Below are 14241 nucleotides of genomic sequence, written 5' to 3' on the forward strand. Positions count from 1 at the left end.
ATATGTATATACAATGGAGTATTACTCAGCAATCTAGAAGAATGAAATCTTGCCATTTGCAACTATGTGGATGGAACTAGAGGGTATCATGCTAAGCGAAATTAGTGAATCAGAGAAAGACAAATATCATATGACTTCACTCATATGAGGTCTTTAAGATACAAAACAGATGAACATAAGGGAAGGGAAGCAAAAATAATATAAAAACAGGGAGGGAGACAAAACATAAGAGACTCTTAAATATGGAAAACAAACAGAGGGTTACTGGAGGGGTTGGGGGGGGGCGATGGGCTAAAGGGGTAAGGGGCATTAAGGAATCTACTCCTGAAATCATTGTTGCACTATATGCTAACTTGGATATAATTTTTTTTTTAAATTAATTAAATAAAAAAAAATCATAATGGGGCTGATCTTAAAAAATGAATAAATAGATAAAAATAAATTTCTAATTCCCTAAAGATACATAATGTGAAGCATCTTTTCATGTGCTTAACTGCCATCTGTATATGTTCTTTGGTGAGGCGTCTGTTCACAGGTCTTTTGTCCATTTTTAATCAGGTTATTTACTTATTGTTGAGTTTTAAGAATTCAATATTTTGTATATTTTGTACACCAGTCCTGTATCAGATACATCTTTTGCAAATATTTTCTCCCAGACAGTGACATGTCTTTTCATTTTCTTGATACCACATTGTTTGATACAGTAGCTTTGTAGTAAGTTTGAAGTCACTCCTCTTTGTTCTCCTTTCTCAAGATTGTTTTAAAACTATTCTGGGTCACTTACAATTCCATATAAATTTTAGGATCAGCTTTTCCATTTCTTCAAAAAAAGGCCATTGGGATTTTGACAGGGATTGTATTGATTCTATAAATCACTTTGGGAAGTACTGTCATCTTAACAATATTAAGTCTTCCAATGCATGTACATAAATACCTTTGGATTTATTTAGATATTTAATTTCGTTCAATAATGATTTGTAGTTTTCAGTTGATAGTCTTGCACATCCGTGGTTAGATTTATTCCTAGGTATTTCACTTTTTGATGCTATTGTAAGTGGAACTGTTTTCTTAATTTCCTTTTTGGATTGCTCATTAGTGTACAGAAAATTCAGGTATCCTGCAACTTTGCTGAATTATTCACTGGCTCCAACAAATTTTTGTGGATTCTTTGGGATATTCTAAATACAGGATTTTCCATTTATAGGATGATGTGTAAAAAGAAGTAATTTTATTTCTTTTATTTTGGATGTCTTCCCCCCCCCCCCCCCACACACACTTAATTTCTCTGGCTAGAACTTCTAGTACAATGTTGAACAATAATTGTGAAAGCAGATATCCTTTTCTGGTTCCAAATCTTAGGAGGAAAGCTGTTGGTCCTTCATCAGTGATGATAATATTAACTGTAGGTTTTGAACAAAAATGCCCTTTATCACACTGAGGAAGTTCTATTCCTAGTTTTCCCATTCAGTTTTGAAATCAGGAATTGTTGGATTTTATCAAATGCTTTTTCTACATTATTTGAGATGATAGGGTGATTTTGTGCCTTTATTGTATTTGTGAGGTGTATTACACTGATTGATTTTCAGATGTTGAACCATACTTACATTCCTGGGGTAAATCCTACTTGGTCTTGATATGTAATCCTCTTCATATGCTGCTGGATTCTGTTTGCTAGTATTTTACTGAACATATTTTACATCTATATGCTCAAGATATATTGGTCTGTAATTTTCCTTCTCATGACATCTTTGTCTGGCTTTGGTAGCAGAGTGATACTGGCCCTAGAAGTGTTCCCTCATATTTTTTTAGAAGAGTTTGAGGATTGGTGTTAATTCCTCTTTAAACATTTGGTAGAATTCACCAATGAAATTATCTAGCCTAGGGCTTTTCTTTGCTGGGAAGTTTTTGATTACTGATTCAATCTTTTAATATAGGTCTGTTCAGATTTGCTATTTCTTCTTGAGTCAGTTTTGATAATTCATGTATTTGTCCATTTTATCTAGGTTATCTGACAGGTAGAAATACAATTATTCAGTGTATTCTCGTATAGTCATTTTTATTTCTGCAAAGTTGGTAGCAATGTACTGAATTTCACATCTGATTTTAGTAATTTATGTCTTATCTCTTTTTTTCTTAGTCAGTCTAGCTAAAGTTTCAGCAATTTTATTGATCTTTTCAAAAAGCTAACTTTTATTGATTTTGCTTTTCTCTACTTCATTAAGGTCTCTTTTGTTTTTCTATTCTTTATTTACCTCTAATCTTTATTATTTATTTCCTTTTGTGAGCTTAGGTTTTGTTTCCTCTTCTTTTTCTGGATCCTTAAGGTTTAAAGTTATGCTGTTTGCTTGAAAGCTTACTTTTTAAATGTAGGTCATTGAAGCTATAATTTCTGTCAGTACTGCTTTAACGAAGTTTTGAGATGCTGTGTTTTCATTTTCACTCATCTCAAATATTTTATAATTTCCCTTGTGATGTCTTATTTGACCCATTAGTTAAGAGTTAAATTTCCATATATTTTTAAATTTTCTGGTTTTCTTTCTGTTATTACCAGTTTCATTTTATCATGGTTGGAGAAGAAACTTTGTAAAATTTTAAAACTTTAAAAAAATTTTTTGAGACTTGTTTTGTGACCCAACATATGATTTATCCTACATAACATACCATGTGCAATTGTGAAGCATCTATATTCTGTTGTTGGGTGAAGCATTATATATGCCCATTATGTCTAGTTGGTTTACAGTATTATACAGTCTTCTATCTCCTTGTAATCTTCATTCATTTTGGAGGAATTGCCTTTTTTAAAGTATTTATTTATTTATTTATTTATTTATTTATTTATTTATTTATTGAGAGAGAGAGAGAGAGAGAGAGAGCGAGTGCGCTAGTTGGGGAGGGGCAGAGAGAGGGAGACAGAGAATCTGCAGCAGGCTCTGTGCTGACAGACAGGCTGATGCAGGGCTCGAATTCACGAACCATGAGATCATGACTTGAGCCAATGGCAAATGCTTAACTGACTGAGCCACCAAGGCTCCCCAGAGGAATGCTCTTCTATTCATTATTTCAAGTATACACAGCTAACATCATACTCAATGCTGAAAAGCTGAAAGGTTTTCTCTAAGATCAAGAATAAGACAAAGATGCTAATACTTGCCTTTTTTATTCAACAAAGTATTGGAAGCCCAAGTCAAAAAAAGACATCCAGGCAAGAAAAAGAAATAAAAGGCATCCAAACCGGAAAGGAAGAAGTAAAACTGTCTCTGTTTGCACTTACATGATACTATACATGGAAAACCCTAATGATTCCAACAAAAAATGTTAGAACTAATTGACAAATTAGGTAAAGTGCCACGATACAAAATCTATACACAAAAATCATTTGCATTTCTATATTTTAACAATAAACTATTATAAAAAGGAATTAAAACAATCCCTTTTACAACTGCTTCAAAAAGAATAAAATGCCTAAAGATAAAGTTAACCAAAAAGATAGTAGACTTGTACACTGAAAAATATAAGACATTGATGAAAGAAATTGAAGAAAACACAAATAAATGGAAAGATATGCTGTGCTCATGGATCAAAAGAAATAATATTGTTAAAATGTCTATACTACCCAAAGCAATCTTCAGATTCAATGCAATCCCTATCAAAATTCCAATGGCATTTTTTATAGAACAATCCTAAAATTTGATGGAACCACAAAAGACCCCAAATAGTCAAAGCAATCTTGAGAAAGAACAAAATTAGGGGCATTACACTCCCTGATTTCAAACTATATTACAAAGCTATAATAATCAAAACAATATGGCATTACACAAAAGCAGACACATAGATCAATGGAAAACTATACAGATACCAGAAATAAACCCACACATATATGGCCAATTAATTTACAAAAGAGTCAAGAATATACAGTGGAGAAAGAAAAGAATTTCTTCAACAACTGGTGTTAAGAAAACTGAACAGCTACATGGAAAGAATGAAACCCCTATCTTAAACCACACATAAAAATCAACCCAAAATAAATTAAAGACTTGAATATAAGACCCCAAATCATAAAATTCCTAGAAGAACACATAGACAGTAAGCTCCTTGACATCAGTATTACTGATGATTTTTTGGGCCTGACACCAAAAGCAAAGCAATAAAAGCAAAAATAAACAAGTGGGACCACATCAAAATAAAAAGCTTCTGCACAAGAAAGGAAACCATCAACAAAATGTAACAGTTATCTACCAAATGGGAGAAAATATTTGCAACTCATACATCTGATAAGGAATTAATATGCAAAATATATAAAGAACTCATACAACTCAACAGCAACAACAACAATTCAATTAAAAATGGGCACAAGGGGTGCCTTGGTGGCTTAGTTGATTATGCATCCAATTCTTGATTTTGGCTCAGGTCATGATTGCATGGTTCATGAGATCAAGCCCCCACTGTCAGTGTGGAGCATGCTTAGGATTCTCTCTCTCCTCTTTCTCTACCCCTCCTCCTGCTCTCTCTCTTTCAGTAAGTAAATAAACCTTAAAAAAAGGAAAAAAAAATGGGCATAAGATCTGAATAGACATTTTTCCCAAGAAGATGTACAGATGGCCAAGAGGTACATGACAAGGTGCTCAACATCACTAATTATCAGGGAAATGCACATAAAAATCACAATGAGACCCCACCTCACACATGTTAAAATGGTTCTATCAAAAAGACAAAAAATAACAAATGTTGGTGTGGATGTAGGGAAAAGGGAGCTCTTGTGTACTGTTGGTGGGAAAGCAAACTGATGTAGCCACTATGAGAAATAGTATGAACATTCCTCAAAAAATTAAAAAATACAACTACCATTGTTTCAGCAATTCTGCTTCTGGGTATTTATTTTAAATAAATGAAAATACTAACTTGAAAAAATAACTGCACCCCCATGTTCATTGCAGCAGAAGTTCCATACACACAATGGAATATTATTCAGCTGCAAAAAAGGAAGAAATCCTGTGACAATATGAATGGAGCTTGAGAACTTTATTCAAAGTGAAATAAGTCAGAGAAAGACAAACATGGTATGATCTCACTTATATGTAGAATCAGAGAACAGATTGGCAGGTGCCAGAGATGGCAGGACAGGAGGTTAGAAATGAGCAAAAATGGGTGAAGGTGGTCAAAAGTTACAAACTTCCAGTTATAAGTCAGTCCTGAAGACATAATGTATAGCATAGTGACAGTAGTTAATAATACTGTCAAGTTGTATATTTGAAAGTTGCTGAGAGAATAAATCTCTTTAAAAAAATTTTTTTTAATGTTTATTTATTTTTGAGAGAGAGAGAGGCAGACTGAAAGCAGGGGGAGGGGCAGAGAGAAAGGAAGACACAGAATCAGAAGCAGGCTCCAGGCTCTGAGCTGTCAGCACAGAGCCCGACGCAGGGCTCGAATCCACAAACCGTGAGATTGTGACCTGAGCCGTAATTGGTCACTTAACCAACTGAGCCACCCAGGTGCCCCATAAATCTTAAAACTTCTCATCACAAGCAAAAAAAAAAAAAAAAAAAAAAAAAAAAAAAAAAAAAAAAAGCATGTTGTATACATGAAAATAATATAATGTTATCTATCAACTATATCTCAAAAATAAAGTATTTAAGTCTTCAACTATTGTAAATTTATCTATTTCTCCCTTTAATTCTGCCAGTTTTGGCTTCATGTATTTTGGAGTCATGTTTTTATATATGTATATGATTATAATCACTGTATCTTCTTAAAGTATTGATTCTTTTATCAATGTCTACTTAATAATTTTTGACAGAAAATCTATTTTGTCTGATATTATTACAGCCACCCCAGCTCTCTTTGGTTACTATTAGTATGGAATATATCTTCTTTTATTTTTTCATTTTCAACCTATTTGTGTCTTTGGATCTAAAGTGAGTCTTTTGCAAACAGGATATATTTTGATCCTATTTTTAATCCATTCTGCAAATTTCCGCCTTTTAGTTAGAGAGTTTAATCTACTTACATTTAAAGTGATTACTGATCAGGAAGGACTTACTGTAACATTTTGCCATTTGCTTTCTATATGTCATTCTTTTGTTATTGTTTCTCAATTTATCCATTAAGGTCTTCTTTTGTATTTAATGGGTTTTTTCTGGTGTACTATTGTGTTTCACTCATTTCCTTTGTGTATATTTTTACTTTATTTTATTTTTAAAATTTATTTATTGAGGCACCTGGGTGGCTCAGTCAGTTAAGTGTCCGACTTTGGCTCATGTCATGATCTCACAGTTTGTGAGTTCAAGCTCCATGTCAGTCTCTATGCTGACAGCTCAGAGCCTGGAGCCTGCTTCAAATTCTGTGTCTCCCTCTCTCTCTGCCTCTCCCCCACTTGTGCTCTGTCTCTGTCTCTCTCAAAAATAAATAAAATTTAAAAGAAATATTAAAAAAAATTAATGATTTTGAGAGAGACAGAAACAGTGTGAGTAGGGGATGGGCAGAGAGAGAAGAGGAGAGAGAATTGCAAGTAGGATCCATGCTGCTAACACAGAGCCTGACTAGGGGCTCAAACTCATGAAGCCACAAGATATGACCTGAGCCCAAACCAAGAGTTGGACCTGAACAGACTGAGCTACCTAGGTGCCCCTCCTTTTTGTGTATTTTTAAAGTTATTTCCTTAAATGATTACCTTGTAGATTACAATTAAAATCCTAAATTGATAACAATCTGTTTAAATTGATATTTGCCTTCATTGGCATATGAAAACTCTATATAAAACATCACTTCCACTTTATATTGTTGTCATAAATTACATATTTATACATTTTGTATCCATTAACATAGATTTATAATAGTTTTATGCATTTGCCTTTTAAATAATATATAAAACAAAGAGAAGTTACTAACCAAAAATATAATAATACTGGCTTTTGCACCTACTTATGTGGTAACCTTTACCAGGGTTCTTTATTTCTTTGTTTGGCTTTAAGTAACTGTCTAGTGTCTTTTCATTTCAGTCTGAAGTTCTCCCTTTAGCATTTCTTGTAGGACATGTCAACTAGTTATGAACTTCCTCAACTTTTATCTCTGAAAGTTTTTATTTCTCCTTTATTTTTTAAGGATATTTTGTCAATTATAGAATTCTTAATTGATGTTTTTTTTTTTTTTTCTTTCAGCACTATGCATCTGGCCTTCTGGCCTCCATGGTTTCTGGTGAGAAATTGGCTGTTAGCCTTATTGAGAATCTCCTATATGAGATAAGTCACTTTCCTCTTGTTGCTCTCAAGATTATCTCTTTATTTTTTGGCATTTAATGGTTTGATCATAATGTATTTCAGTGTGGATCTCTTTGAATTTATCCTATTTAATATTCATTGAACTTCTTGGATTCACATCTTCCTTCAAATTTGGATCATTTGGGGCCATTATTTCTTTAAATATTCTTTCTGCCCTTTCTTTTCTCACCCCTTCTCCTGGAACTCCCCTGATGATTATGTTAGTACACCTAATGGTATCTCCCAGGTCTTTTAGGTTCTTCACTATTTTTTCTTTCTGCTTCTCAGACTGGATGATTCCACTGACCTAGCTTCAGATTCACTAATTCTTCTGCCTGCTCAAATCTGCTGTTGAATCTCCATAATGAATTTTTCATTCATTTACTGTAATTTTAAGTTCCAGGATTTCCATTTGGTCCCTTTTTTTAATTTCTGTATCTTTATTGATGTTCTCTATTTGGTGATACTCCGTTCTCCTGGTTTCATTTAGATTTCTGCCCACAGTTTCCTTTACCTCCTTTAGCTCAAGAAAGTTGATTTAAAGTCTTTGTCTAATAAATCCAATGTCAAGGCTTCCTAAGGAATAGTTTCTGTTCATTTTTCTTGTAAATACCATACCATCTTGTTTCTTGGCATGCTTTTAATACTTTTTTGGTGAAAACTGGACCTTTTGAGTATTATCATGTAGTATTTCCAAAAATCAGGTTTCTCCCCCACCCAGGGTATGATATTGTTGCTTCTTTGGGGTTGTACTTGTGTGCTTCATTGGTGACCTTTCTAAACTTTTTTGTTTAGATTTCATTCTTTGCCATGTGTGATTATTGAGTCCGTTCCTCTAGCTCAGTGATCACCTAGTGATTTGGCAGAGATTTCTTTAAACATGTAGAGCCCAAACAAAGCAAAGCAAAACAAAGCAATAAATAGCCTCCCAATCTTTGCAGACTGGTTCTAAGTTGGGGCACTCCTTCAGTGCTTAACCAGGCTGTTCACAATTTTTTCTTAGACTTGATTTCCTACTTATACAGAGTCTAAAGATCAGTCATGGGTAAAAGCTTACCGTCTTCTCAGGTGTTTGCTGAATATGTGGCTAGCCCAGGACATGTGTGTGCCATTCTGGGTTCCCCAATATACGTGGGAGCTTCTCAAAGCTCTTATTCCCCCGTGTATCTCCCTTCCCAGTCTATTCTAAGCTTTTCAGTCTGTATGCTGCTTGCCTCATCTGTTGTCCCTTGCTCCAGGAAATTGTGGATAGTATATGCTTTTAAATATTTTCCACAACACCACTTGAAAGACCATTCAAACCCTGAAAGTTTTATGAGGTTAGTAAAACAAAAGTAAGCCCTTAAACCAATTCTTCAGGAAACACCAAACAGGTCAAAATGCACAATCATAATGCTTTGAGAAAAAAGGTCCATATTGCCTCTTCTAATATCAGAAAGTCACATGGGCCACCATCCCCTTGACCATCAGTAAACTATAAAATGGGGGACGATTGTGGCAAACTGGGCTAAGGACTTAAAGCAAGCAATCCCATTAAGAATTGAAGCAACATAATATACACCTAAAAAGTTCTTTGAGCTATTGGTATACCTAAATGGGAAGTAATTTTACCTTCCTAAATAAGTAACAATAAAAGACTGGTGTTAGATATGTAACACTCCAATTTCAATAGAAACTATCTCTGTTTATACACTTAACAGCAATTGAAAAGTAGAAGTTACACTCTATTACAATGTTTGCAAAGGAGCTAAATTCCATGGCTCCAAAATGAAAAGTTACAAATTTGTTTTCCCTAGATACTTCCCTATGAAAATCACTTCCTAGGGGAGCCTGGGTGGCTCAGTTGTGTCTGATTTGGGCTCAGGTGATGATCTTGTGGTTCATGGGTTCAATCCCTGTGTTGGGCTCTGTGATGACAGCTCAGAGCCTGGATCCTGCTTTGAATTCTGTATCTCCCTCTCTCTCTGTCCCTCCCCTACTTGCTCTCTCTCTTTCTCAAAAATAAATAAGCATTAAATTTTTTTAAAATAATAAATAAAATAAAATCACTTCTTTTACTGATAATTTATATGGGAAATTTTTTGGTTAAAAAAACCACAGTGTAACTTTAGACCAGTCATTTAACCTCACAAACCAAGCACTCTCCTCTATATCATTGCTCCTCAAAATGTAGTCTACAAACTAACAGAACTCACATCACTTAGGAGCTTGTAAGAAATGAAGAATATCACGCCTACTGTATCCTTAGACTGCTCTATCCTAGACCTACTGACTCAGAATCTGCATTTTAGCAAGATCACATGTGACTGATATACATATAAAAGTTTGAGAAGCACAGCTCTATACAATAAGGTGTGCTTTGGGAGTGGGAGGGTAACTAAATGATCTTTTTTTTTTTTTTCAATATATGAAATTTATTGTCAAAATGGTTTCCATACAATACCCAGTGCTCATCCCAAAAGGTGCCCTCCCCAATATCCATCACCCCCCCCTCCCTCCCACCCCCCATCAACCCTCAGTTTGTTCTCAGTTTTTAACAGTCTCTCATGCTTTGGCTCTCTCCCAGTCTAACCTCTTTTTTTTTTTTTTTCTTCCCCTCCCCCATGGGTTTCTGTCAAGTTTCTCAGGATCCACATAAGAGTGAAAACATATGGTATCTGTTTTTCTCTGTGTGGCTTATTTTACTTAGCATCACACTCTCCAGTTCCATCCACGTTGCTACAAAGGGCCATATTTTGTTCTTTCTCATTGCCCTGTAGTACTCCATTGTGTATATAAACCACAATTTCTTTATCCATTCATCAGTTGATGGACATTTAGGCTCTTTCCATAATTTGGCTATCGTTGAGAGTGCTGCTATAAACATTGGGGTACAAGTGCCCCTATGCATCAGTACTCCTACTAAATGATCTTAAAAACCCTTATCACTGATTTTTTCTGAAAAATCAGATCTGATAACATTGGAGCCCATATTATCTTGTGGCAACAGTCAGCTAAAGCTGAGTAACAGCTATCCTATTAGATGGGGCATGAACTCTCTTTTGCTCCCTTAGTCCTCATCTATCCTCCTTCATATATTTATGTTGACTGCTTGGCCCCTACTCAGCCTCTAATCTAAATCAGATTCCAACCAGAATTGAGGAAGTCCCTTTTTTTACTAAAAATTTGTTAGCTATATGTATCTTTAGGTGAAAGAAAAAAAATGTTCATTTACCTTGATGGGAAGTAGTGAGGTCCAGGTAGGAAGTAAGGGTGATGAAAAGAGAATCGTGGTGGTGTCGCAAACAATGTGGCTGGATGACCAAGGGGAGAAGCCTGGTAAATATGTGAGTGTGGAATAGGAGGAGCCTGGGGGATTGGAGCACTTCTGGGACAAGTGGAAACGCTGGGATACTCCTTGGGAGGCTGGATGGTTGAGGTTGCAAATCTGGCATGGGCAGTACTTGCACTTGTTGGAATCCTGTTGGTGTTCTCCAGAGAGACAGGAGTGGGTCTCTTCACAGAGCGATTGGCTCCAGAATGTAGCCGATGAGTGTCTGTCTGGGAGGGCCCAGCGAAGCGCTGGGGTGGGAGTGCCGGTCGGAGGGGCAGACTTGGAGCCTGGACAGCCACCTGGGCAGTACTGGAGACAGTGGGCTGGAAAAGTGAGATGGGGCTTGGGTGCTGGACTGCAGGTGTGGGCAGCTGGATGGCAGGTGTGGCGTCACCTTTAGAAATAAAAACAGCATAGGTCTAGCATTAACTGAATTGCTCCATGTCTTTTTTTTTCAGAATTTAATAAACTGTACAACCAGAAGCCTTCACTAACCAGCTTACCTAACAACATCACCACATCAAACCACTCTATTTCCTGTATAGTATTTTAAACAAATCAAAGTCATTTTGTTTACCTATTTTACATTTTTTGTCTCTCTTTCCCACCTAGATTCTATGTGCCAGGAGAAGACAAACCTTTTGTTTTGCTCACTGCTGTATCACCAGGGCTCAAAATTCTAGCTGGCACAGAATAGGCCCTCCACAAATACTCTTGAATTAATAAATAAATGAACAAAATTATTGAGTGTTTGAGTGAAAGACAAATACACACAAACGCTAATATGTATATATAAATCTTTCGTTAAAAAATAATATGAAACTACTGAAACTAATAATATGGTTACTTGTAAGGAACAATCATCTGGGGAAAGGGACAGGGCAGTGGTGCAGAAAAAAAAAGCTAGACTTTCATTTTATATCTATCAATACCATTTGAATTTTCTATTGTCTAAATATGTTAACTTTATTTTAAATATTATTTGAGGTTTCAGGGCAGCGGTATGCATCATTTCCCTCCTATGTCATATACTTCTCTATATTAAACTAAATTATGAATAACATTTAATGTTTTAATTGAAAAAATAAGCAATCAGTAAAATTATTTTGCTTTATTGCATTCAATGTGGATACAGAAGGAAATGCCCAGGTGAGAAGAAGACTCGCCACAGATCAACAATTTGTGGCAGATAGGAAAGGAATATTATTGCAGCAAAGCATGATGGATATGGCAGGATTTTTAAAGGTAGATAAAACAATCATGTTCTTGAACAGGAGAGGACTAATTGAGTTTCTGAGTTATTTAAATGACACATTTAGCTGAAATAAACTAAACTTTTCCAAAGAAAGACATAGAGAAGCCATAGCAATAGACCCATGATCTGGTTTTTCCAATGCAGTTTGATCTCTGTTCATATATAAGATGCAGTCCAAGAGCAAACTCTATGATTAGAACTGTCTTGTGCGAGGCTGAAAGGAATGCAGATCTTCTCTTAGTCTTGCCCAGGTAAGGCCTTTCCTTTCTTCTTTCTCTCCAGATAAGGCATGTAATACTCCTCTTAAACTTGCAGGCAAGAAATTAAGGGATATATTGCAGGCAAGAAATTGGGATATATCTCTACTTAAGTTACAGATAATATAGGAGTTAAGTACAGATAATATAGGAGAAGGGTGTAAATGAAGCTGTCCTGATTCTTAGTTGATAGGGTTATGTACCCTCCCATCTGTGAGGCACAGGCCTTAGGCCTTTCCTGATTGATCAAGCATAAAGTAATTTCTCTTCCATGTTCCCTCAGAACATGTAAATCTATAACTTATCACAAAATAGTATAAATCTTTGTTGTTTGCTTGCCTGTCACCTTTACCACAATCAAAAAACTGGAAGCTTGAGAGAAGGAACAGTTTCATTCATGTTTGCATCCCAGTATTTGGCAAAGAACTTGGTTAATAATAGTTAAGAAAGGTATGACTAGATGAAAACAACAACAACTAACAAATAAGTCTATAACTGACAGCACTTCTACCACTGATTTAGTATAAAGAGAACTCCCTTCTCTAAACAACTATGAAGCTGGGCTGATGCGTAAAATCTTTCAAAAGTTTTATTAATTATCACTGCACTCAAGACATCTGCTCCTAAAATCTACCTCTGACACAGGTTTCTTTCCACCATAGCTAGTATAAGAAGCTCTCAGTCTTCATTAAAGAAGTAGGATCTTCCTAAAGAAAGGAAAGGAACTACACAGACCAACTAATATTACTTCAGCTACTGAAGAAGGAAGGGACTCATCTTTTAGCTGATATGAAATGTTCTTTTTTACCAAAGATATTTCTATAAAAAAAAGAGGTATGAGGCATGAGATGATAAGTCATGCATTCCTTTAATTCAATATTCACTAAGCAACGAACATATGCCAGGCACTGTTTTGGTCTGAGGTTAAAAAAAAAAAAAAAGATGCATAATTACACTGTACTATAATGAAGATGTCTTAAATGTCAAAATTCCAGTGGTTAAGCAGGAAGTTAAAGTCTGCATCATCCAGTCATCTCTATAAACTGTCAGTGAATAGGGAAGACTTGTGGGAAGGGCAGAGCTCTAATGTTTCAAGCTGTAGATAAAGTATGTAAAAGACTAGCCAGTCTCTTGTTTTCTTCTCTAGCATATAGCTAGATTATCTTTCCCAGCCTCCTTTGAGTTAGGAACTGCCATTTGGCTAAGGGCTACCCAGTGGAAGGTAGGAGAAATTTGCACCAGTTCTAAGACTGGTCCATGAAAAACTTTCATGCATTATCTTCCATGCTCTTTCCCTTTCTGCAGGTTCATGCACACGAGGTCTGGTGGCCTTGGATGCCACATATTAAAGATGGCAGTGCCACAGGGTAGAAGTCTGTGTCTATGAGGCACTCTTTCAAAGACGGCTATACACTGATTAGAAATACCTATTTTAAACTTGAAATGTGGGGCGCCTGGGTGGCGCAGTCGGTTAGGCGTCCGACTTCAGCCAGGTCACAATCTCGCAGTCCGTGAGTTCGAGCCCCGCGTCAGGCTCTGGGCTGATGGCTCAGAGCCTGGAGCCTGTTTCCGATTCTGTGTCTCCCTCTCTCTCTGCCCCTCCCCCGTTCATGCTGTCTCTCTCTGTCCCAAAAATAAGTAAACGTTGAAAAAAAAAATTAAAAAAAAAATAAACTTGAAATGTATAAAAATAAACCATAATCCTGTTTAAACCATTATGTTTAGGTGTTTGTTAAAGCAGCTTGCATTATCTAATCATTACATGAGATAAAGAGCAGAATTCTAGTCCTATAGTATAGTATGACAGGAACAAAAAAAAAGTTATCTCTCTCACGATCTCTACCAATAATCTCTCACCATCTCTACAAAAAAGGAAGAATCCACTGCCTGTGCTGCCTGGACAAAGAGTGCAACTAGGATTTTGTTGTGTGATTGGGATAAACAGTGAAGGAGTAAGGAATGGCAGAAAATGAGGACAGCCCATATTTCTCTACAAGAAAAAGCTATATGGAGATAGTAAGGAGAGAAGAACCAGCATATGGCTGAGTAAAGAGAAAAAGAGGCAGAGAAAGAAAGAGAGGAGGGAGAAATAAAGTAATAGGCAGAGATGCAGAGACAGAGTTGGGGAAAAAAGAATTGGGACAGTTAGGCAACTGATTAAAA

General features: G+C 35.9%; 1 protein-coding gene across 2 annotated transcripts in view; it reads right to left on the minus strand.

The window, feature by feature from the left end:
* Window positions 1-14241, minus strand: part of SOX30 (SRY-box transcription factor 30) — a 36042-nt gene that overhangs the window by 13906 nt on the left and 7895 nt on the right. The window contains exon 4 of one of the 2 annotated variants that reach the window (XM_040443297.1): window positions 10468-10960. The exons of the other annotated variant lie outside the window; for it this stretch is intronic. Within the exon in view, the coding sequence (XP_040299231.1) occupies window positions 10468-10960 (493 nt within the window). The remainder of the gene's footprint in view (window positions 1-10467; window positions 10961-14241) is intronic. 2 annotated transcript variants of the gene reach the window in all.

This window comes from Herpailurus yagouaroundi, unplaced genomic scaffold (genome assembly GCF_014898765.1).
Source record: "Herpailurus yagouaroundi ecotype Mexico unplaced genomic scaffold, PumYag 29, whole genome shotgun sequence".
NCBI classification, from domain to species: Eukaryota; Metazoa; Chordata; class Mammalia; order Carnivora; family Felidae; genus Herpailurus; species Herpailurus yagouaroundi.